Source organism: Mytilus trossulus, chromosome 4 (genome assembly GCF_036588685.1).
Source record: "Mytilus trossulus isolate FHL-02 chromosome 4, PNRI_Mtr1.1.1.hap1, whole genome shotgun sequence".
NCBI lineage: Eukaryota > Metazoa > Mollusca > Bivalvia > Mytilida > Mytilidae > Mytilus > Mytilus trossulus.
In genome coordinates, this window is record NC_086376.1 from 27,137,265 (window position 1) to 27,164,910 (window position 27,646).

Below are 27,646 nucleotides of genomic sequence, written 5' to 3' on the forward strand. Positions count from 1 at the left end.
AAATTTTGACATTTTTTATTATTGCGAAAATTGCAACTAGATAGGTTTGCAAAAGCAAAACCTTGCATGTGAATTTTGATACGAGTTATCTGTTAATAACATTTCCTGAAATTAAACTTGCATTCTTGTCCATTGTTTAAAAAATCGCAATAATAAATGTACACAAAAATTTCTGAATTTACAGTACTACAAAGTTTTTGAGTGTTAAATTCAGGCAACATATGTAAATAATAGGCAACAAATCTCTTGTTTTTGTAATTTATTGCTCATCTTAAAATGGTCTGTTGGAATTGTATATAAATTCAGTAGAATAAAAATAGTTTACACAATAAAAGAAACTACAAGGCAAAAATCAAAAGAATTCACTGAAAATTATAACATAGTCAAATCAAGTTTTGAAGTGCATAAGATCATTCAAATAGTTTTTTTTTGTTTATTTTATTTTTGATACCAAGAACCTTCTAAATTTCATAATTTTACTATAAATTTGTAAAGTAATACACAAATGATAACACAAACAAAACACCGGTTCCAGCAATTTTAAATATGTTTGTTCAAAGTTTAAAAAGAAGACTATATATCTACATTTTGATTTAACAATTACTTTAATCCTTGAACCATTGCTTACAACAAGAACTGACACTGGCCAAAAACCCTACAATACACCTGAATTAAATATATGCGTTTAGGGTTAAACTGTTTTCTATGTTAATGTGCTGACTTCAATTCATAGATTTTGTGGTTTATCAAAACAAAAAATTTGAACACACAGACGCATGTTATTTTCCATTTATTTCATGTGTAATAAAAAAAAACACCTCAAATTAAAGAATTCATTTAGAAGATAAAAAACAAATAAGTACCTCCAACAAATGGCTTGCATTTTAAAAAAAATCTAAATTTCAAAATTTGTTTTGAACACGAGAAGAGACATTTTATTTTATGGCTGTTCCCATTTTGGAATAATTGATTGCTCACTAATCTTGTGAACAGACCCGAGGTAGATGAAAGCGAGACAGGGAACAAGTTTAACATTATTCAGGGATATTTGGTTTACTTACTTCATTACAACAAACAATTATTTCATTTCAGATTAAGATCACTTTCAAACGGGAAAAACAAAAATGTTTACAATGTGAAAACGGAAATAATTCAAACAACTATAAACAAAATAATATAATAAATATCTGAATTAGCACTTTAATAAACTCTAACCTACACAAAGCGTAATATGATATCAGTAAAGCCTTATATAAAACTCTATATTTTTGCTCTCATCACAAAAATATTAAAATCTTCCTGCATATAACAACAAACGTTTTCTATATTTGTGTGTGGATTAGTAATAAAATTTGCTTATGTACAATGTGTCAATATCAATGGAAAAATACTATGGAGTAATAAAAAAAAGCCTTGTACAGGACAATTACATAAGCTTCCATTTACAGATATACAGATTTCTGGACAAATTAGCAGTACTCATTGTCATAGCAGTTTTTGACAAAAAATATATATAAGTTTGCTCAATTTCATTGATTTTATCCACTATTTTTCATTGAAATATATTTCATTCTTGTAAAATATTGTTTAACACCTCAGATGTTTTATTATTAGAAAAAGGCACCTGCTAAAGTTACTGCATTTGTCCAGAAACTGTAAAATTTAATATATACATTTAATAAGCCACAAGAGGAAGAGGGTTTTACTACAGATGCATTCTAAGGTGAATCCTTTAAAGCCTTGATGTCCTATACAAGATTGAGGTAGCGAAGTTTGTATTTCTTAAAATGACAAAAATACTAAATCAGAAAATACAAAATGATTATAATTTAATTTAATCTCACAAACGTGTCAAAGCAAAAATAATATGACCCTTGACGACACGACACATCATAATAAAAGACAAAATTGAAAAAACATTTACAGCATTTTCCTAAAAGAAATTTACCGCTTAAACCTAACTGGCTTCTCTGAACTTTTGACAGTTTCTGTTCATAAAAGTTTCCCTTTCATTTAGGAAATATATCTTAATGTTAGAAATCTTAAATGAAGACTTTAATACCCATAGTATTACAAGCAAGCTAAGTCAAATCTAAATAGAGTAACTTCTCTTTGTAAATTCTCCACAATTCTAATGTTTCGTGAGAACTTCACATCAGTGATCTAGTGTATTTCATTTGAACTTAAACAACTAAACCAATTCTTTACTATTGATTATAAATCTAGGCTTCAAATATTGTGAACTTACAAAAAAAAATTCATGTACCAGTATAATAAATTTTTTCTCTCTATAAGAATGGCCATGTTATTATTCAATGTACAGGATCTTCAAACAGTGAACAACAAAGTCAATGATTTTGTGTCATATATAATGAATGCAGATAAAATGAGTTTCTTTTGGCCTGCATAACAACCATTTAAAAAAATCCAACAAAGGCTAAACACTGTAATATCAAACAAAATGTATCAACAAAAACAATGGAAATAAATCGTCTAAATAAATAACAAAATACTTCTCCCTGTATCATTTTACTTGTCTAGATAAATGTGATGATCTTGGGTTTCATAGAACTTTAATTCTAAATCAATTATCATAACATTTTTTTAGTTTGAGTAAATAAAGTTTTATGAAATCCAATATAACTTATATTTTTGCACCACCTCGGTCTATGTTATCTAAGATAATTCATTAAGGTTACAATAAAGAAAATACCCACTACAGATCATTAACCAGGAAGAGGAAACATAAGCGTAATATTGATCCAATCTAGTTAAATCAGACAGAGAAAGGAATAGCATGATCATCAAATAACCAATGATAAAGGAATAGGACATAAATAAAAAAAAAGCTGTTACTTCAATCTGTTGATTCCCTTATGTATTAATTATAAGATTTGGATAATAAAAAGAAAGAAATCAATTCCTAAGTTTCAATACTATGCTATTAAAGTCTAACTTCTAAATAAAATGGTTCCTTGTTTTTAAGAAAAATGATTAAACCATTAATGATATGTATCAATTATACGCTATACAAGAATTAGTGAAAATATATATTTGACCAAGCTTAAACATTTAAAAATGCCACTATCATTAAAAAAAAATTCCTATTTTTACAATGGATTATAATGCCAATAATCTATTCATGGGGAACTCTTAAGGTAAAATACATATATTTATGTGTAATGTCTCGTCTTATATTGTAAGCATGTCTGTACAGCTGTAAAGGACATTCAAACAAAAAAACAAAATAATTATTCAACGTTTCTCTGTCCTTTGATTACAAGTATGCAATAGTTTCACCAGCATATGAAATATTCTTGAAAAAAATTGTAAACTCACAAAACAGGATGACTTTCATTCAAATTCAACATGAGAGATGAAAAAAAATACATATTATGATATGTGTAAACAAGCATATTATTGTGTATTGCATTGTTGACGTCCTGTTCATTATTTAACTAGACTTATCTCCCTTTGACAAGTTTTATGCGATTTTATTACATCTACAACATAAGTGTATCAATCATTTTGATTATATGTATTTAATGTGTTAAAGCAGCTAACACCATTTTCCTATATAATTTCACATAAATTTTATATTAATTTGTTAATGTTACATTGATGTAACTAAAAGAACACATAAATAAGTTTTCAACACCCTAAGGGCTGACTTCATACAAATAAAAAAAACACTGGCACATCTCATAGAAAAACAAAACAAAAAACAAAACAGGTCTAACCTTTTTCCTCTTGACAATATATTGTAACAATGAGCCAAGATTTTGACAAAATACTTTTAAATTAGGATCAAGTTTACAGCAAATACAAAAGAACATTTTAATATACTGAACATAACAAAAAAAATTAATATGCATGCAGTTAACATCTACACATTCAAACATTTCCTTTAATAAATCTAACGAACGAGAAAAGCTTATATCGACCTCTGACAGTATGAAGGTTAAAGGTCATGCAGTACATGAGACAGTAAAGCACCTAAGATTTTGGTGTAAAATAATCTATTCCTGAGTATTACAATCACGGTGCTTTAGATGTCTCCAATATCTGTACAATGGAAGAAAATTACAAACTAAATTTCCATCCTTTTTTTAGTATGTCTGTTAATCAAGAGGATTATCTTGTGCTGTTGTCTTTCGATTGCTTTGTGATGAATTTTAATTTGCGTAATTAAAAGACATACAGTGGAACTATTTTTACCCTGGTAAAATGAACAGTTTGAATTATCAGTCTGACTGAACTATTTCTGTAGCATCTGCTCGGCATATTGGACAAGTTCTGTTAGTCTGAAAATATACAATGAAAACTTATTTGTTAATATGAAATTCTTAGACCAATGGCTTTTATAAAGAACTCAGACAAAATATGTAAACTTAAAAAATTAAGATAGAAAAGGGGGGGTTCTAATTAAAAAAAAAAGCTCTGCCAAACTGTACTTTATCCAGGCTACCTTTTAAAAGGTAATTGAAAAAAGTGTTCACCAAGTTTTTTCTCTAGCAACAAATTGTGCCAAATTATCAGAATGTGTAATTAAAAAAAATCACAGAAGATTAAGTTAAACCTCAACCAAATCACATTTATCCATTTATTTTCTTATGAAAGTTCCTAGATTGATGTAAATAAGAAAATTGTTACCAAAATGCACATTGATAAAGAATAAGTTGTATATACCTTCAACCATTTGTCAACACATTTAGCATGAAATTCATGACTACAAGGTAGTACTCTGAGCAATTGCCTGTTCTCAAAGTCACACATACAGACAACACAGTTGGTTTGGTCCATGTCTGAATTATGGTTCTCCTTATTAAATCTATAGGCTGGCAGTTGTTCTATCTCTGGCTTTGTTAACCCTTTGGGCTTGGCATCTCCAAGTCTCTCGGCTAAGTTTAATAATGCCTGAAATATCAGATAGCAAATTATCACAAAGGTTTCCACATGATCTTCGTTTAAAGCATGAAATGATTAAAATTATGATTAGTTTTCAGGATTTATTCTTGACGATGGACACATTCATATTAAGTGATTTCCAACTTTTGTAGATTGAGAAAAATATAGTTTTTAATGGATATTTGATATCCTGGTTTTGTCAAGGTTTGCATATATGCTTAAGGATTATTTATACTCTGTTGAAATTTTAAATTCATGGTCCATCTGTATTTACGTTTTGGTTTCTTAGGAATAATAATGAATTCCTGTATGCTTAAAAGCTAACTTATAATCTTTCCTATTCATACTGGTTAATTGAACCACCATATTTATTCTCAACAATCATGATATGCTGTTTCAATACAGAAGAAAGTTGTGAATTTATATCAGAAAGTTTCTATCATACCTCATAATTTTCCACTTCTGTTGCTTCATCATTAAAGTCTCTTCCAAGATGAGGTATTGGAGGGTTGCTTAACATTGCTCTGCAAATTTAAATAATAAACTATGTTAATGTATTCTTGATTGACCATTTTCTAAATATGTTATTACTTGAGACATGCTAATACAGAACTATTCATTAACTAAATGACATCATAGAAAACATGCAGGCTAAAAAGAAATATTGAAAAAAATATGTTTTCTGATTATAAAATAAATTAGCTACTTGGTTCATATCTAGTCATGCAATGAGATATGTCATTTCCAGACTATGTCAAATAACACACGTGATGACAGAAATATCTGATATTGAGTTATATCACTATCAACAACTCGTGAACAATCAAATCATTCTAATGAAGTTTCATCATATACTTGGTAGTGAATTGTTCATTTGTTAATTCTGTTGTTCTATCATGTCCCAGTACACAGTCGCTTCATAAATCAGTAGTCATATAGATTTATACAGGTGTATCAAGATAAAAACTTACAGGAAGTGAAGAAGGAATCCTGGGTAAGGTGGTGGAGGTAATGGTATTGACCGCAATCTTCCACTTCGTCCTCCCATGCGTGGTCGTGCATAGTGTCTTTGGAAGGGTCCCTGTTTAAAAATAAATCAACAGTTTTAAAACAAATAAAACATGTTTGTTAATTTTTACATCATTTTGTCTCTGGTGGTGATTTATCTTATTAGAAATCATACCACATCTTCTTATTCTTATCTTTAGAATCAATGTATTAAATTGGATACAAGAAAAAGTATCTTCAAAATGTTTTATGTAAGATAATGAAGCAATTAAAATTTCTTTCTAGGTTACGATTGTGTTAAACTTGACCCAAAACTGCTATTTGACTTTTGTTGTCAAATTTGTCAATCATGTTATGTTAATGACAGTTACATAACAAATGACATTTCTGCCAGACATTATCGTCCTATTTATTTGTTAATATAATTCACTTAATTTGGTCAAAATATTTAGGAGCTAACTATGGTTTTCATGTAAACCTTTTACCCACAAAACTCTCAATGAAAAACCTGTTTTTTACTTTCAATGTACCAGTACTACAAAATTTAGATTGCCTGTCATTCAAAATATGTTATGATGTGGATGTGATATGTTCACGTCAGTATAAATAGCTCTCAACTTTAAAATTCAAATGATGAACAAGTGAGAATGAATGCTTACATATAAATCATGTGGAGCTGGATGAATGTTAGGTTCCTGAAGCACTACTGGGGGTGAATGTGTGAATGGCGTCTGATGAGGATGGTGATGATGTAGTGGCAACTGGAAAGCCTGGCGATGATGATCTTGGATCATTTGTAATTCTTCTTCCTGGCGCTGGAAATTAACAATGACAATTAGATAGAGACCAACATAAACTTATTCATGATATTCAACAAAAATCTGTGCTACAGAAAAACTCAGACATCCAGTTTTGTAAACATGGTCAGAGGTTTCAGTTATTTAAAATCAGAGAGATTTATTGTATGTCCATTTCCATAAAACAGCATTTTTTCTACAAGAAATCGGCAAACATTTCAAACCTGGATTGATCAACCTTAAAATTGTTACCGGTACTTCAGAATCAGATGTTTTAGTCATAAATGTAAGATATTCAAAAGAATGTGATTGGTTCATATTTTGAAAGTTGTTGGGTAAATTTACATATATATTAGTTGTCAAGTTTTTTATTCAAATCCTTTTCATGAAAAATATCACCAGATCTGTAGCTTTCTTAAGGTTTGGAAAACAGTTCAGCATAAGAGAATCTTTTCAAATATACATTGCAAGAAATATATATATTCCCTTCTTTTACGAATACTTAATCTTGACTTTGAAATGACATCTAAAATGGTTGAGGTAAATAAAATGATAAAATTGAAATTGAAATATCAAAAGATTCGTTACATTGAAGGTAAAATTGTAGGTCAAATGACCTTGACTTACCTGATGAAATGGTTGATGATGCTGTTGATGAGGATGTGGATGATGGTGATGATGTGGCTGATTATGATTGGCTGTAAACTGTGTTGTTGGTGGCGACATATGTTGTTGTCGAGGTAAATGGTTGGCTAGACTATGAGGATGATGAGCAAACAGAGGTGGAAACGTGTGATGTGGAATCGGTATCTGTGGCAGACTACATGCAGGAATATGCTGCAGGTTACAAGTTGGTATCGGAACACTGCAGGCAGGAAATGACCATGTTGCTTGGCTACTGCACACTGGAATATGAGCTGTGGTGCAAACTGGGATATGATGTGGCCCTGTGCATACTGGGATAGCAAATGGTGTCATAGAAACAGGAGCTGTAACTGGCATCTGGAAAATAGAAAAAAATAATCTGAAATCTACCGACATAAATATGTTATAGTGGGTTATAAGGCTTAAAAACACTTCATATGTCATATTCTATATTGGGAGGTTAAATCATTGACTCGATTAGTTTACTAAATAAAAAAGAGTAAGAAAATCTTCTGTATCTTTATGAGTATATTATTTGAGTGATAACTGTTCCCATTTTTCTTCAGAAGTTATTGCACAACAAAGACTCTCAAGTACTAGCCTTGTATTAATGTGTGTTTGCTGTTGAAATACAGTTAAGCTGTATCATTAAAAATTCCTCAAAATTTAATTGTTGAAAATTTGGGGCATTTTCAAGGCATTTGCACTCTCTTGAAATAATGCAACAATGTATCAAGTATTTATGGCAGTTGTCAAAGGATGTATAACATTATGTTCCAGACACACACAACATATCCCAATAAATCCTGATTATTTACATGTAAGGAAACATTCTAAAAAAACATTTTATATGACCAAAATATTAAGTATTTCTGAGACAAACAATCATGCAATAGTTCATTCAAATATATTTTTTTGAATAAAGTTACATGGGTTAACCTAGTTAAACACATAAGAGAAATAAAGTAACAGAGCAACAAAGTACCAGCAGGAAACCAGACACTAAACAATATTCACAGGATGATAATGAATCGACTACAATTACCCTACATTTTAGACCAATCAATTCATGTAATATTATACTTATATAAAATAGTCCTACTAATGCGTTTAAATCTCAGACCAATTACCAACAAGATCTATACATCTAGAGTGAAGACTGGTTTGAACCAGTCACCGACAGGCATTTAAATGTACAATATATACATGTTCAGTAAAAGTTTATCAGAGAAACTGTGTTAGATGTTTCATATCTTGAACATTCTGAAACATTTCTTATTTTTTACAATATGTTTGTTATTTTGGCAAAGCTCCTGTACTAAAAACTAAGTTTTAAACTGCACAGTTTTAACATTACCTAAATTTGAATACCAGCCAAGATGAAATTCAACAATAAAATAAAACCCCAAGCAATGTTACATCTTTGAACCAATACAGCAGACATAAAATTGGCTAGTACACAGAGAGCATCATATTGATTCATAAAAAAATTAATTATAAGATATTCAAATTTAAAAAAATAAACTTTTTTTTAAATTAAGGGAAATATCTTAATATTATAAAAGACTCTTCAATCCTATATTGAAAAATTATCCAACAAGAGGCTGTCACAACGACAGCAAACCGGATTAATTAGCATTTATTTGTGTCCTGGCAATATCACAAGAACCATTACTGATGATTGGTGAAAGTGAAAATTGTCAATATCAAATTTGACCTCTATTTTGTCATCAGTATCAACATATTAAGATTTGAAAGGCTTAGATTGAATGGTTCGTGAGTAAATGCAACAACGTGAAAGGAAACACCATTTTATGATCTTTCAAGAACCATTACTCCTGAACGGTAAAAGTCAAAATCGTCATTATTGAACTTGACCTCCATTTAGTCATCAGTAACAACATATTAAAATTTGGGAAGCTTTGGTAGAACAGTTCATGCGTAAATGCATGGACACGACTGGAAATGCCATTTTACGATCTTTCAAGAACCATAACTACTGAAGGGTAAAAGTCAAAATCATCATTATTAAACTTGACCTCTATTTTGTCATCAGTAACAACATATTAGAATTTAAAAAGCTTTGGTTGAATGGTTCATGAGAAAATGCATGGACACGACTGGAAACACCATTTTTCAATCTTTCAAGAACCATAACTTCTGAACGGTAAAAGTCAAAATCGTCATTATTGAACTTGACCTCCATTTTGTCACCAGTAACAACATATTAAAATTTGGGAAGCTTTGGTAGAACAGTTCATGCGTAAATGCACGGACACGACTGGAAACGCCATTTTTCAATCTTTCAAGAACCATAACTCCTGAACGGTAAAAGTCAAAATCGCCATTATTGAACTTGACCTTCATTTAGTTGTCAGTAACAACATATTAAAATTTTAAAAGCTTTGGTTGAATGGCTCATAAGTTAATGCATGGACAACCTTTGATTGCCGCCCGCCCGACAGACCGCCTGACCGCCGGCCGAGCATCCCCAAATCAATAACCGACACAGGGATGTCGGGCAAAATTGTCTAGACTCCCGGTCAAACTTACCACACCATGAGACATGCTGTTTAATATCATGAGACTATGCCATTTCCATTGACGTATTCTAAATGGATCCTTTACAGTGTTACTTTAAAATCTATTTGATTGTGTTACTTTTAGATCTATTTGAATCAGTTAATTAACACTAGTCCTATTCTGAATAATGATGGACACTGCCTAGTACTATCTGACTTCAAAATTTCTTAACTTGTAGTCCTTAAAATGATAATTTCTGTTCTGAAGGACATTGCAGTTTACTTACTTGTTCCATTAATATTGGTCTTTGTCCTGTCCTATGATGATTTGATGGTAAGGACGCAGGGTGAATCTGTGATGTCATCATGTGTGGGGGTTGGAAGGCACGTCGTTCTGGTGAAGCCTCTCTTGTTTGCTGTGAGTTTCTGTCTCTTGTTTGTCTTCTTGTACCAGGACTGAAAGAATATAAGCTATTTAATGAGTATAAAATCTTAACAACTAAATGTAAAAAATATACCATACAGTAAAACAATACAAATCTGTAACATTTACAAAATGGCAGACAACATGCCATTATGCAAATTTGCATAAACATGGCAAATATAATATCTTTATAAAGATGAAGTCTTAAAATACACTATAATTTTCATGAATTATGTTTTGATTATCAGCTCATTATTGATTGTTATATTTGGTTAAGCTTATCTATGGTGAACTGGTAATTTTTTATTCATTTTTGTTTACATTCTATATGACATCACATATCCACACAATGTTTATTCTCCATATTACAAAATAACAATGGAAATCTAATTGAAGGATAGCTTTAAATATGGAATCAGCTTGCTATTATTTCTACCCCTATTGCATTGATAGTGATCAAATCATGTGATTACAATTGTGTGAATAATTATTCCCATTCTTAAGCATTTTATAGACATTTCAAAAATAAATACACGGTAAGCACATGATGAAAATATAGTGTGCTGCAAAATCTCAAAAAACACTCATGGTATTTAAATTTCAAATAAAAGCAGTACATATAAAAAAGAAGATGTGGTATGTGCCAATGAGACAACTGTCCACAAGAGACCAAAATGACACAGAAATCAACAACTATAGGTATTTGTTTTTATTTCTGTTTGTTCTGTTGTGGAAATTTGGACATGAATTTTGATTACATCTAAAGCAGGGAGGATCCCTATTTAATAAAAATTGGACTAATCTTTGATACGCTGTTAGTGAAGTCTAAAATTACATTTAAATACCACATCCTTGTATGTTACCCCCTCCTACTTAAAAAGAATGTTTCACAGGCCTTGTCACTTGATCATCATGAAAAGATTATCCAAATATGGTAAAAAAACATCTCCAATTAAATTTTATAAATTCTGAAGATTTTTTTTCTTAATTACAGTAATTATCTACCAGATATTCTGCATCATGAAAAAATCTTTTCAACAATTCCAGGCTGGATTTTCAATTTTGATTTTGTCAAACAATGTGCTAATAGTATCAATCCTTATTCACATGCCAGCTTTCTTTTAGGTTTACAAATGTGACATACAATATGAAAATTGAAACTTTTAGCACATTGTTTGATAAAATCAGAAGTGCAAATATTTGCACTTTAACTTTTTATTTTAACTATCATTAAGTGTTAATTTTGACAAATTAATTTTTGCCATATGATAATATTAGAAAGACATCTGTTTCAAACAATAAACTTTCAGCTATCTTAAACATTATAAATAAAAAAAAGTTAAATAACATGTACTCAATAACAAATTAGTAAGAAAGGAAAAATAGTGTAAATTTCCTATACCAATTATATCTGACAGCAAATTTCTTATTTAAAACAAGAGGCTTTCATGTTAAATTATATAAGTACTGTCTTAATTTGAAAAATAAATAAAATACAAGATGTTTGTAAACAGAATCTATTGATTTGGACATGTTTGAGGGTGAGCAGTATTACCATGGCAATATATCAGGTATTGAATTTGTTTGATTCATAATCATCCATCTTGTAGTACTATTGACAACCTCGGCAAATCTTCCTAATAACCTGGTAGGAGACAGAAATATGTTAAAGATTCTTGAATGTGCTCGTAGGTGTAGGGCTAAGTTATACGTAATTGCTCTGGAGTTTTCAATTGTCAGCAAAGTTTCTGAAATTTGCCTGAATGCAAAATTTTGACTTAAAAGCACTCCACTGAAAAATCCATTTAAAACGGTTTGAAGAACTGTATGAAAATTTTCCGATACCAATGATGATATAACTCCAAGTAACGACCTAGTTCTTGTTTGTCGAGGATGATTGAATATGACGGCTTGAATCCAATTTGTCGTCTCATGAAAATATAAATGCACAAGTTCTTGAAACATATCATGTAAAGATGGAGAATTCTCTATCCTATTAGTATTAGCACTAGGTATATCATTTCCTGACTGGTCATGGAAGTGACCAGCGTTTTGGTTATATGATGAATTCACAAAAGATCCTTGATTAAATGTGTTTTGTCTCTGATGAACATCATCTTGATGATAGTTAACAAACATGTTTGAACTGCTATTTAAATTTTGATGGGAAATAGGTAACGAGTCATTTCGGTGGAATTCTGTTTCATTATAAATATTTCCATTGTAATTACTTCTTCCTTGAGAGAGAGGAGTTGGCATATGAGTTGCTGAATTCTGGTTAATAGTATCAGTAGTTTCTGACTGGTTTTGAGCATTCAGACTTGACGGTTGTCTAGCAAAATGTGTAATTCCATTCCTTCCAAGGTACTGGTCAGCGGTTTCAGAAACTCTTGAAAATGCTTGATTCCATTCTTCAGATTGTTCTCTGCTTCCATTTGTAACTGATTGTTGTATTTCATTTGTTGGTATGTGCTGATTATAAGAAGAAAACCTATTCTGTGGAATAAATACATATCTACCAGGAATCACATTAAAAGCAAAACCCTGGTATCCTGCTCTGTTAAATATATTCAACTGTTGCCCAAGAGGAACAAAATTTACAGGGATCATAATTGGAGTGACAGGATTTACTGTTTGTACTGGATGACCAGGTTGTTGAAAGCCCAAAGACTGTCCAGATTGATCAAAGCCCAAAGACTGTCCAGATTGATCAAAGCCCAAAGACTGTCCAGATTGATCAAAGCCCACAGTTTGGTCATGTATAGGGTGTTGAAAGCCCATAGATGTATTTCCAGTTTGGGAGAACTGACTTGAATATAAATACTGTTGGTTTACTGCATTTACATAAACTGGTCCAGCATAAAAAATGTTTTCAGCCATCTTGTTGCCTGATGTCTATGACAATACCAAAACACATTTGTAACAGAGAATGTGACTGGTCAATGTTGGTTGCCATACAATACCTTTCATCTAAGCATGACATTGTGACGTCACAGGGCAATATCCTGGACACAGTCGTTGCTATATAACAAAATTTGCCCAGCAAATGTTTTGTGACGTCACAATACACAACCCGTACTAAATTTGTTAAGATATCAATATGTTCTTATTTCATGTTGTCCCATTAATAAACCAAAAAGTGATGTACAATTGCTATTTCATACCTTGTGTCATCTTTTGACATATATATAGAAATTAGAGCAATAAAGTCTGCAATATCTATGACATGAATTTAATCAAATTAAAAACTAAGTTAAACTAACAATACTTTGTACTTGAATTCATTCGACAATCTTAATGATATTTTAAAACTTACAAGATGAGTTACATGATCATGAAAAATGAACATAAAGAGATAAGAAGACATTTAGTAAAAGCTATGAGGAGTAAATAAGGTAAATGGGATGACAAGAAATAAAACAATTTGAGCTGCAGTAAATTTTGTAAAACAACAAACTACTTCAACAATTCAAATATGAAAAATATTCGACAGTGGACTTTACAACACATTAATTCATGAAAGTTTAGCACACAAGTTCCCAATGCTGTTTTTGACCTGAGTTGAATAATTTCCAATATTTTAATTCTTGGATTAGTTATTATTTTTTTTACATTGACCATGGATTTTTAAGTGGAAAAAATGTACAGAATATCTTTTTCTATGCATTTTTAATTGTTTTGATGCAACGTCTTCAACAATTTCTTAACATCACCCATGGTTGTATGACATCAGAGGAGTGAAATTATCAGATTTATTTCACATGTGACATTATCATTTTTTTCACATGTTTAAAAGTAATCAGATTGTATTTCATTCAGAAATCACATGATTCATTTCAACAAATGTAATCAATTCAAATGATCTTATGACATTTTGACCAGTTAGTCATATAAACCTTAAAGATTTGGTTTGGAATAATTAAGTGTTAAATGATCCACTCATATAATGTTAATGTATGTAATGATTCCAAAAAAGCCATCATTTAAAATACCACATATTTTCAATATTTTAACATATGATAAATAGGACATGAAATATTTAAATCTATTTTTATAACCTTACAAATTACAATATATATGATTTTGTTTGAAGTTAACATAGTGTATATCTCTATGTACACGTTCTAAGTATAAAATGTCACAATTTAGTTTTACTTTGACAGTATTAATGTATTTATACTATTACTAATATTTATATTATAAATTCCTGCATTAGTAAATCTAACCCCCACCAAAACCCTTCAATAACATTACTATATCCTATATAGGATAATAAAGTGAATATAACATGAATAACACCTAATTGCTTGTGATGTAGTGTATTAAATCCATGATCACAAGCAGGAAATTTCTAATTCAAACTTCCTATGGTTATATCTCAAGGAGTTTTGTTTATTCATCATGTTAAAATATCAAGTCAGTTCTGTAGTTTTCAGCAATATTTTTTTTAAATGAAGTTTAATCATCAATAAATGTAGGCAGTTGCGACTTTAACAAACATATTACATTTCAGATGTGTCCAGTTTTAAAATAAGTGTCTATAAAAGGACATATAACAAAATATGATTCAAACTAAAATTTCTCTATATATTAAGTTTTGTCCTTAATTTTTTTTTACTTTAAAGGAATGGGCAATTTATAATATAACCAAGGAAATCCTAGATCAAAGAAACACAGGTATTTTGTGGTTTAGCCATTATACCTTAGTATAAAACCTTCTGTATATATATACAGCTGGCTGAGTATTGGCAATTTTACATTTAAACATACAAAACAAAATATACACTTTATGTGTGTGGGAAGTTTATAAAACTTAACTGTAGTCCTGTTCTACATGTTTTAAACTTGGATATATACAAAGTTTGAGGTTATAGAGAAGTCTTTAGATAAAATGATACAATCCTTGTTTTATGGCATTCTTGCTAAATATTTAAAGTTCACATGTGTAAGTGGCTTAAGGCTAAGTAATTTGAATAGGGCCTAAATTAAAGCTGTCATTGTACACATCTGTTGTTAAACTCTTGATAAATAGCAAAATCATCTAGGATTTCTCATTTCATGTTTGCTCAGTGGAGTCGCAAATCCCTAGGAAAATGGGTGAATAAACATAGCCTTGTAAAAGGGAGAGAACAAAAAAGATTTGTATAGAACATGTCAACAAAGGAAATCAATCGTCAGCCACCACAATCTCGGGAAGAAAACATTGATTTCTTTCGGCTATATTTCTCTATGGAGAATTTTAATGAAGGATATAATCAATGAAATTATTTGACAAATAAAATGCTGAAATATTAATCCGTACATGCCACAAACCTGACACCCTAAAATAAAAATGTTCATAAATATATTACTACACAGCTAAACATATTGGCAATCAATACAAGAACAGTTTACCTTCTACGAGCCCTTGGTGTATTGCATCTATCTGACGATAATCTCCGTAACTGATTGGAAGGTCTTCGTCGAGCTGAACTGAGTCTGGCAGCTTCTGTGATCACCTCTCTGGTCCAAGATGGTGGGGGGCTTGGAGAATGTGTCAAATCAATATAACTGCCGGAGGTTTTTCTCCTCTTTCTGCTAGGGCTCTCACTCTGCAGAGAAAAAAAAAAGTAATCAATACTATAGCAATCATGGATGTGTCAATGCTATGGTGAGCTAGTTATTAACACACACACAACTCGTACATGCTTTGTAAATTTTCCTTCATACATTCATGTTGGAATTGATTTCCCCTTTAATATTTGAAATTTTATCATTAAATTGCATCAAAACTACACTTGGGGATACTATTACAGAAAAAAATCCATATTGACATACATCATTTAAGGTAAAATCAAAGTGAAAAAAAGTCAAGCTGATCTCTTCAACAAATATGGAGGCAGACTATGAAGTTTGATGAACAATTTCCTTAAATATAAATAACTTTTATAAATAATGGCAATGCTGCAGTCATAATTGCAGTAATCTGGCCAAAACATCTCAGATCTATTACTAGGACATTTTATGACTTGTTCATACAAGTACTTAAATGGACATTCTGAAATACTTGTGGTCTCAGGGCAAAGGTCAAAGTACATGTTTTTCGTTATACATTTCTTAATCAGAGAACTACACAAATTCTACCCAATGATGGTTTTATTACTATCTACAAGTATAGTTGTTAATAAAAATAATAGCATGAACAAAATAAAATGACCAGCACTTTCTCCTATACATCATATAGTAGTGATCCTTCCAACTCATCAATTGCACCTTGGCAAAAAGTTTTTAAAATTCAACATTCTTACACTAGCCATGGCAGGACTTTCTTCAGAGTAACATCAGTTTACTATAAGTTTCCTTGCATTGTTTTGATGTACCTTAACTATTAATGTATTGATCTTACAAAAGGTTACCGTAAATATGCCAAAGTTTCTTATATAATTTTTCAATTTACCGAGTTTTGTTAAGGTCATACACTTTCTCAAAAAGTAATATAATTTACAGTTGTGAAATTCATATTGAGAATGTACACATGTTTACTTGAATATACATTCTCGCTTCGCCTATACATTATCAAGTAAAAGTGTGGAAATTAGCACAATTTGATATAACACCAACATGCAATATTGTTGTCATTTATTTTCACACATTTTCTTTATTAAATTTTAATTAATTATATAAACCTGGTCATCATCATATAACACTTAACATCTGCCATGACATGCAGGTGGAAATAAGTAAGAAGTGACAATGGCCGTATAAGTATATAACAAAGACAAGGAATATATCTACCTCTTATGGGTTTTCGTGTTATTAAGAATGCATTGTGACGCACAATTTCCATTGAAAAAGCATGCAAAGTACAAATTCATGTGACTTAGGAAAACAAATGATCTGACCATACATTGTTACTAGCTTGGATTTGCCAAAATGCCTCCCAAGTTTTTCTCCCTCAATTTTGTTTTAATCAGATGGAAAACAATTAAAGCCAGGTATATCTCGCTGACCATGACTTTTAACATTGATAATATGTAGTCTTTCTTGGGGTTTGATAAATTTAATTCAAATTTCCAACATTTATTGTAAAGAGTTCTTTAATACTGACTTAATGACCCTAACTGTAACCAAAAGTACCAGTTACATGGGCAGATAACTCATGCAGCAATTTGACAGTTTTCTAAATCTATAAAATGTCTTATTACCAGTACTAAGGCCAAAGAAATATCATGTACACAAATTAAAAACATAAAGCAACATCAAAAGACTACTAACTATTTTTTCTTTCTGTACCTCTTACTGATTATGAGATAAAAAAAAAAAAAAAAAAATATTGAAGAGGCTTTGAAAAAAATGTAAAATAATGTTATTTTATATCACATTTGGGTTGCCTTTTATTTAAATGTTTATCAGTATGATCTATCATTTCAATGAATCTCAGATCCCTGTAAATCTGATGGCCTTTGAATTGATGTTAGGACCGATCAGATAATACATACGTCATAACAATGACATTCCTTTGTGTGATAATCAAGGGACGAAAGGAAACTATAAGGACTTTCATAAGCAAAAAGAGCCATTTTACAAACATACAAAAATAAGAAGATGTGGAATGACTGCAAATGAGACAACTATCCACCAAATTTCAAACAATGTATTTATAAGAAACCATTCAGTCTTCAACAATGAGAAAAACTCATACTGTATAGTTGACATAAAAAATGTCAAAACCAACAGCCTAATCTATAAATAGCATGTTTCCAAGGTTTATATTTACTATATGATACTAATCTGAGTAGCTACTCAATGGCATGTATAGATAGTGCAGTGGGAATATTTCTCTGGACTTTAGCCAAACAATGTTGTCACAAGATAAAGCCAGCCAAATGATTTTGTCACAAGATAAAGCAGACTTTTTAGTATAAATATTTCAATAGAGCAAAATAAGATACATTTTCTGTGTTTTTTTTCTAGGATTCAATTTTAATATAAATCCAGATTTCCATCGGACTTTGCTATACATAATAAATGACCATCCATCAAGCAGTATGAGTCATTTACTTTGGTTAACTATAGGTAAGATCTATATGGTACTTGGCTTTCATATGCTAACACTTGACAGCATTTACTATTATTAGTCATTCTGGTGGTTAGTAACTTGCAAAAACAACTTTTCTTCAAGCAAAAATGTAATAGTCTTACCCCTTAGTCGGTTAGATATTTAACTCTATAGTCGTATGCAGATAATTTAAACTGAACAAAGAAAAAAGTTTAATAAAGGAAAACAAAGATTTGAGATCAGTCAGAGGAAATGTCGGTGCTTTGTGTTTGGGTATTTTAAATACCTGTGTGGTGATTCATAATATGAGTTAGGGGGTAAAGTATTTCATGTTGACATAATCTTATAAAAGACCTTATCCCCTCCAACAGATACCCATAATACAACTGTGTATTGACCTAGAAAAATAAAATGTGTTTGTGCGCTATGCTTGATTTCCATAATGTATATCTGTGTAGATAAGTTGGTTAGCCTTGTGTGTAAAGAGAAGTTACTTTGACAAAGGAAGTTTGCCATTAAAACTTCAGAATGAATCACTCTGAATAACTGAAAGAAAAATCGTTTGCAAGATTTTAAAGCTTGATGTAGGCCTTGTATTTGAACTTTTTCATCTTCAATTAGAAATTGTTTTCTGATATTTCAGAACAAATTTAAGCAGACCATAATTTATACACAAGCAAGTTTCCCATAAAATAAAATCAATACTCCAAGTACAAAGCATTTTAATTAATGCATTTTCTGTGCAGTAAAGGTTCACTCACCTTAATTTAACCTTATAAAGCTTGACATGTGGATAGAAATATTAAAGGAGGGAGAAAATTATCAACCTATATTCCTCGAGATTTTTATCACCTGCTTGTCTTCCTGACAAGTGGCCACACCTGGAAGGTAAAATTTGTTTCCTCATATCTAAAATACCAGTCCTCCAAGGCATGTGAACAATGGTGGCATTCACAGAACTGGAGGGCAAACAGTCATAAATGTGGTTGTATGCATCACTGTGTCAATGTTTGACAATCAAATAGGTCATCACAGTATAATTAAATTCACATTGTGTTAATTCATTCTTTCCCTTATTCATTCAACCTAATATTCTTCATTCTTTACCAAACCCCCACAATTTGTGTCAGTAATATATGTACATATAGAATCATATATATGTACAATTTTTATATATGTTAAACTTATGATAGAACAATGGGAATATGAGCTCACAATAAACAGTGTCAAATACAATCTATAATTTCAACCAAAATATAAACATATAAAGGGAAAAGCTGATTGTCTGATAAAAACAACATATACTAAACCATGGTACAGGTATATTTATAATATATATATACATGGACTTTTATTATTATTTGTACCTAACAATCAGTAAACGTGTTTGATACCCCCTTCCTAACATGTCAATTCATTAAACAGATTTTTGTAAGAAGTCATGATTTGAAACTAAATACTGCTTCAAACTTTCCACATGGCAGAAACATTCTTTTACCTATATAATTTTAAGAGTAAGATAAAGTCATTTAGAATAAAAGCCATGAATGCCACGTCTTCCACATAAGAGTTGTGGTTTTCTTTGTTTGATAGTTATCTGAACAAGTTTTCATATTGATCAAGGTATACACACAGGAGTGCTGGAGCCCATATAATGTTAGCTTTAGATTAAAGGGGCCTTTAAATGGGAAAATCATTTAAATGAGGCTTAAAATTAGGAGATTTTTATTCTAAAATATTTACTCTGTGGCTTATATTTTTTAATCAAGGAAATTATTAACAAAGGATTAAAGTGATACAACGTAATAAAACATGGACATTTTCTCACAAGATTTAATTTTCTAAAATTTCGTTCTACTTGTAGATCTACTTTGTTGGAAAAATCTCTGTAAACCTACCACAATTTTTAGAAAAAGTAAAAATTGTAATCCAAAAAAATTGTCTTCCTTTACTTCCATATCTTGCCCCAGGGACAGTAAAGGAACAACATAGGAACATATTTTTTCATTAATGTCCTCAATAGATAAATAAAACATTGAATTACAAAATAAATACAGCTTATAAGGAGACTTGATAAGATAATTATTCACCAAAGAAGATAATACTTTCAGGATAACAGTCTATAACCACTTTAAAAAAAATCTATTTGTAGCTTTAGACTGCATATTACAGGAACCTTTCTATCACACACTTAAGTTTTGACAAATTTTAGACAACCAACACTGGCCCTGTTCACAAATGAAACACTACACATGTGTTACATTAGAATATTTAATCAATTTTTGTCTTCCTATTAAAAACCTATAGATGCTGGCAGCATCATGCTCTATTATCAGAGCAAACACAGTGTGTTTTTTTTCTTTTTCTTTCAACCAGCTTTTATTGTAACAAAAGAAAGAATATCAGTCAGAACAAAGAAAAGAAAATTATCAATCAAAAATGTACAACATACATGTAATTAAATTTTCATGATAAAAGGTGTGCACTAAAAACCAAGACCACTGTTAGACACATGTGATCATGCAAAAGTATTGCTTAATTTCATTTAAACACAAATGTCTACATGAACTGTATATATATAAAAATCTAGCTATTCACTTTGATGTCCTCAAAACTGGTTTCCCCATTGAAAAAACATTTCAGCTGTGTATGTATAAATTTGCATTAAAAATCAGCTTAAAGTCAGTAAGAAGAGCTGTGTCTATAATGAGTTCAGAGTACTTCATACTCCAGTGATTATGTAAAACACCATTCGATTCTGTAATCAATAAACCATTGATTGGCATGGTGTATTTTATTCTTTGTTTCTGATCCCCACAAACTATGGGGAATAAATACCATATAACTAATTTTACTGTCACTTAATACCTTTGTTAATATAGGCAAATATTCCTAGTCTCGACACACACTATATTTAGAAAATGTTTAAAAGGTCGACATAAATTTGTATAAGGTATATGTACGCTACAGGCAAAACCAACTCCAATCCCTGACAGGAAATTTACTTTTATTCTCCAAAATAAAGTAAATGGTTAAGATAAATATTACTAGACAGGAAATTAATTTACGTTTCTCTTTATATTTCCTGTGTGACTAAATAGAAACTCAGAAAAATAGGAAAGAATAAAAGGTATAAAACTCAAACAGGATATAACTGCCATTTTTTTTAACCCATGTAATCATGGTTATTTGGAATTCAGGCCATTTTTCTGAAAAGATATCGTTTTCATGGGATACACATTTTTCGATATTGAACTAGACTTTAACATTGCACAGTAAAATATCAAATTTTATACAGATTTTCCTCTTACTTGATAGATCGTCATTGTTAAATTTGAAACAATATACATGTATAAAACTGATTAAAACATATATGTAATGAAATTCAATATGAAATTTACAAAAAAACAACTTAACACTGAAAAAAAATATTCACTGAAATCTTAGTATTTCAAGATTACAACAATCAATACATCAATACTAAGTCCAGTCTCTCATGTTAAGGGGATCATCAAATATTCATATTTGATTCCATGGTTTTGCCCAAGTTTGCTGATATAAGCCTTTAGAAAATTGCGTTTTTTTTTAAATTTAAACCAATGTTCATATATGTCCACAAAATTCATGAAAATTGGTATCCCACAAATAAAAATAAATCCACACTAGTCCACTTCATAATGAACGTGTGTATGTTGTTAACACAAACTACCCTTTACCAAAACATTAACATGCTACAGGAAAGGCAGCAATATGGTCGGACCTGCCAACTAGAAAACATTATGCCCCTCATGTTGTAGTAGGTATATCTTAAACATATTAAACAATAAACATATCAAACAATATGTATATAAAATATACATGGTCTTCCTAGTGTTCACTCTGTGTCAGATGTTTCATGTTGATCATACTTCTGATAACCTATATATCAGTCAAGGGTGTGTTCGTACATTGAGAATATATATATGATAAACAGATTAACATGTGACTTCCTCCATATCAGCCAAGTTATAATCTCTGGACACTGACAACCCATATCAGACCCTTGGCTTACACCTCAGGCTGATATGAGAGTCCCTAGATGATAAATGAATTGGTATATGTATCATTATATCAATTTGTATATAAATTCTAAATCAGTAATATGGAACATAGTCTTGTGATAATACTAAAAAATAAAAAAAGCCTCGCAGTTCATAATTGATTGCTAAGAATACTTCTAGTTTGAGAAATGGTTCTACCATCCTTGGTAACAAAAATGGATTTGCAAACATAGAAGCAGGACTGTGCAATATTTGGATTTGAACCCTGCCACTTATGTTGTACTATACAGTAACTAAATACCTACAACCTAGGTAATTTTTGGCCAGGAGGGCGATGTTTAAGAAGTCAACCACTGTCAATATTCTATATGTTCTTTTTTTAAAGTACATTAGAACAGCTGTTAACATCTGGGTTTGAAGGATGTTTTAAATATATATATCAAAAATATTCATGTAAAAAATATGACTGATTACCTTGCTGTCTGAATCTTCTGAGATAACACCAGAACAATTCTGCATTTGTGAACCTCCCTCTGAAATTAAAAACAGAATTAAAACATAAATACACTAAATCCTATGTATATCATCATGTGCACATATCCTGTCTGTGGTTATCAGATATAGACTACTTTTATAACTAGGTTACCTCTAATACTTTTTTCTAAGAACAAATCAATCCCCATTACACAATGGTTGGGCAACACATTAAAGATTGTTCCTGCAGTGGTTCAATGAAGAAGAAGAACAGTTTGAAAAGTGTAGTTCTAAAAATGCAACAAAAAACCCAACAAAACCACTTGTCAAATATATTATTTTTGTATATATCCTAAATCGATACAAATGGTAAAAAAATATATTTATTTCGATGAAATTAGAACACTCCTGAAATGCAGTTTCAGCAGACCATTTTGTTAAAATATCAGGATGCCAGATAAGTGTTATAACCTGGAAATGATTGTGTAAACAAAGGGTATGACAGAATCACAGTTTAATACTTGTATTAATATATATACACTGTATTATGATAATATGATTGTGCAGTTTTAGAAATCTTTGTTTTGGTACAAATGTAACAAATGTAACATCTATAACAACTATGCTCTGTTACTACACATAAAAACAATCCACTGATTTGGATAAAATGATAAATAATCCATCTTTGGTTGTAAGGCCTTAAATAAAATATTGTTTGTTTCCCCAATCCCGACCGACCCATCAAAATTGGTGCTACTCATAAAATTTTATTGTCAAAACTAAGTGAAATATTATTTTATTCATTTTGGATTTTCAGGCTTGCCGGATCGTCCGATAATATACAAGCTTTTTGGAAAAATAAAATTATTTCCCTACCTACCTATCCACACCTGGTTTGGCAGGGTCGGGATTGGGGAAACAAACAATATTTTAATTTAGGCCTAATTCTTTTACAATCTTAAGATAGATTGAATACATTTGTATTAAACCTAAGATTAGAAAAAATCAAGCATCAATTTACACACTGCAGTTTGTCTTAGGCAAGCTGCATCAATAAATCTGCTATGTACATGAAGAGAAGAGTTAAAAACAGGATTGTAGTTATACAGTGAGATACCAGAGATAATCCATATAGCCCTGATGGCTGACAATCTCTCTTGATAGAGAGAGAGCATGTTAATACAATATACAGCCAGGAATGTATGACAGTACAGTGATTTACAATGATATAGGAATGACTTACATTGTTGTTCTAACTGTGCTTCTGATGACATTAAATATTAAAACATGGCATCAACATAAAGAAATATATATCAATCAATCAATCAATCACTCATACAATACATACATTTCTTACATCACTTCTACATGACATTAGTCTTTCTTTGTTTATACATCTATTGGAATCCTAAATAAATCTAAATTATTTAACATCAAGTACATGTGCTGTATATATATTGAAGTAAAACATACTAGTCAATGTGTTACTGCAAAAATCGCTTTGTTAATATCCTTCAGTGGCGGATCCAGAACTTTTCATACGGGGGCCCACTGACTGACCTAAGGGGAGGCCCCCTCCAGTCATGCTTCAGTGATTCCTGATATAATCAACCTAATTTTTCCCACGAAAAAAAGGGGGGCCATGGATCCTATGTCTTTAGTTAAATTCATTTTAATTATACTGACCATGAAATGTCCTCCTCCTTGTGCTTTCTCTTAAATCGTAAAATGGCGATCCTCTCTGATTCGGTGATGTTCTGTGTGTAGGTGACACTCGCTGAGATGGTGAAGTTCTATCTGGTGAACTTAAATGTGGACTTAAATTTAAAATTGGTGGACTATGTGGACTAAAGAAATCTTCATCGTCTTGTATACTATGTAAATGGTCTAATGTTTCATGTGCATAATAAGTATCTGATGCTCCCACTAATGCTCCAGGAGATTTGGGTAGTAAGTGATGATAATGCTGAAATATTTGTGCATCTTTTTGAGGTGCTGCCACTGGCATTATATTCAAACCTTTAAAAAAAGAACATTCTTTATTAAAAACATATTTACCTACAACTAATATTGGCTAAAAGATACACTTATTGATCAAAAGTGTTAACCCCATTTTAAAATGTATAAAAGGTTGCCCTTTGCATATAATAAATGTAAATGCATGTTGAGCTGCATATATATATACTACATCTCCAGTCTGTATAATTAAGACAAGACAAGCCAAGTTCATTGAAACAAAGGTGCACATTACCTATGATGAACTGCAACAATCAATTTGACAAAATATAATAAAAGTGTACATGATTTATAATGATTGATATACATATATATATACACACCAGTATACACTAAATATGGACTCAAAAATCAAGAATGCATTGAACTGTGAAAACCTAAATGAAAAACTTGTATGGAAAACTAGCCAGTATTAGATAGACCATACAAAGGTCATTGGACCATAGATAGATAATAAACATCCTCATACATAGGGTGAAACTAGGTTTGTGCTAAGAGCATTCAACCCTCATCTTAATATCTTTATGAATGAAAACCCAATGATAAAAATCCAAATGTTTAATTCATTGAATCTGTAGAAGAGAATACCATAGAAAATGAAGTCATTGGCAATTTATGAATACCTGAAAACAATCCTTCCTAATTTATTTCAGATTTATGAATATCTGAAAACAATCCATCCTAATAATAATTTATTTCAATCAGTCTATAAAACAGATCCTGCGTCAAGCTTAGCTTACAAGGATCTGAAAGTGCTATTTTACTTGGTTTTTAAAGACCCTTTTGGTGTCCTTTGATTTTGTCAGATACATGTAATACACACCTTTAAAATTTTGAGGGCTAAATTTTATATTCTGATGAAATAATTAACATAACAGAACTAAAACAGAGTGTTGTAAAAAAAGCCATGTTCTATTTCTAACACAACATGGTGTCACATGTTTGTCTGCTGTGAACAAAAAAAGTCTAAATTTCCTAAAATTAGAATCAAATAGTTTTGTTTATATCATGCTCTTTTCTTATTTTACCATGATCAACTGAACATTATATTTGTTAATATTTACACCTCTGACACAAAACACGCTGTATAAAAATTTGACAAATTTATTACATTTAAGACAAAACAAAGCATCTGCATGTTTAACTGAACAACTTTCAAGTCTTGTAAGACCGACAAACACCACAAACAAATATATGATAATGGGCTATTTGAGGTCCCCATGAGGGACCTCAAAATAAAATACATATTATATAAATAAACTATTTGAATATGATCTAGAACTCTTTATCATTTTCAATCAGATTACATTGAACACAATTCCTTAAAATTGTGTGAAAGATAATTGATTTATCGTAGTACACTAAGAACTATCATGTCCAAAACTTAAGCTGCATTTCGCATAGAATGTGTGACTACATTTACAAAAGATCTTTGTAAATTATTCAAAAACTAATTATGTATGTGTGATACCTCAACCACTGGTTTAATATTAAAACTAACAGATGTTGGTGCCATCATCCATGTTTTAGAATTATAAGTATGTACCAGTCAAAAAATTTATCCAACTTGTGTGGACTAGTTAATCTAGTTTTAGTCAACTATTTGTATTTCCCTGTCCATGTTTTATATCATAGAATCTATAGAAAAGGCAAAATGTGTTAGCTGACAGCCATGCTATTGCATTCTATAGATTGTGCAGTCAGTGTCCTGCACAATTTACCAAAAAAAATATAGAATGATACCAGTCTGCTGGCATAGTCAGTGTATCCAATAACAAAAACATCTGTGATATAAGCTCATTTCTTACTCCAAATTCTTATTTCCTACTGTATATATAAGCTAAGGATTTACATTACAAAGTTAAAAATATTCACCTTTTATTAAACCACTGACAAATCCTATAGGTGTAAGGAAATTAGAATGACCTTTTTGAAATTCATTTAGTAATTTCCAAATTTTACATTAAATCAGTAGGAGCAAAGTGAGTGGTTGTAAACTCTATTCCAGTCATTTTTAACTCTATTCCAATCATTTTTAACTCTATTGGAGTATTCCAGTCATTTTTTTTAATAAAGATTGAACCTCTGTGGCTGTTCAAATTTGTAAAATGATTACTAATTTGAAGCAAAATCTCCATAAAAACATAATTTACCTCTGTAGACTGGTCTGTATTTAAGTATTTAAGTACATGCTTCCAAATATTCGACAGCACATATAACACTCGTATAAACATTAACATGTGTATAAATATATGTACATGTACACATACACACATACTTAAGTACACAAAGTTATTCGGGTAAAGAATAAAGTTTTTCACTTTAATTTCCTCTTCTAATATCGTTTTTTATGTCGAAAATTCGTTATCTTACCTTAAAATGTATATTTTCTCCTTTATTCGTCTTTTAACAACACCAGGGACATGCACAGATAATGAAATTTAAAATTTTCTAACTGAACACACACGCACGGAGCTGGTTAGCTTGGTGTCTACTGTACACACGTCGATATGAGTTGATTCCCCGCCTACTGCTATGACGTCACCGGAAGTATTTTAATGACTTTCGATTTGTGTGATTTTTTTTCAGTCGTTTATCTCAAATTTTTACACTTTCATATCTCTTAACTTTTATTGCAGTGATTAAGGTATAATTTTTCTTTCTTATTTTATTGAAAAAGGCATTTCCCTTCTTTAAATTATCAAAATACTTGCCTAAAAACACAAATAACAAACAAATGAATAATTCTATAAATAGAAAATAAATACCGAGAT

The 27,646-nt window shown here is 30.6% G+C and overlaps 1 protein-coding gene across 2 annotated transcripts; it reads right to left on the reverse strand.

Moving 5' to 3' along the window:
• LOC134714992 (RING finger protein 44-like) lies at positions 1–27,412 on the reverse strand. 2 transcript variants are annotated; one of them, XM_063576798.1, is made up of 11 exons: positions 27,246–27,412; positions 24,543–24,875; positions 22,857–22,915; positions 15,699–15,895; positions 10,168–10,336; positions 7,341–7,715; positions 6,576–6,731; positions 5,880–5,989; positions 5,354–5,432; positions 4,690–4,917; positions 1–4,304 (listed from the first exon to the last, which is right to left on the reverse strand). In XM_063576798.1, the coding sequence occupies exons 2-11, from the start codon at positions 24,862–24,864 to the stop codon at positions 4,245–4,247; spliced, it is 1,755 nt and encodes a 584-aa protein (XP_063432868.1). In that variant the 5' UTR covers positions 24,865–24,875; positions 27,246–27,412; the 3' UTR covers positions 1–4,244. The 2 variants fall into 2 exon arrangements, with proteins under 2 accessions (XP_063432868.1, XP_063432867.1); XM_063576797.1 differs by lacking the exons at positions 15,699–15,895; positions 22,857–22,915; positions 24,543–24,875; positions 27,246–27,412 and adding an exon at positions 11,860–13,494.
• Positions 27,413–27,646: the final 234 nt, after the last annotated feature.

Bases quoted from the DNA above. Each gene is read 5' to 3' on its own strand.
- LOC134714992 (XM_063576797.1), bottom strand. From the start codon at position 13,184: ATGGCTGAAAACATTTTTTATGCTGGACCAGTTTATGTAAATGCAGTA. The intron at 10,337-11,859 runs GTAATACTGCTC...ATATTCTTTCAG, and splicing joins ATACCTGATATATTGCCATG to TCCTGGTACAAGAAGACAAA. The intron at 7,716-10,167 runs GTAAGTAAACTG...TCTATTTTCCAG, and splicing joins GACCAATATTAATGGAACAA to ATGCCAGTTACAGCTCCTGT.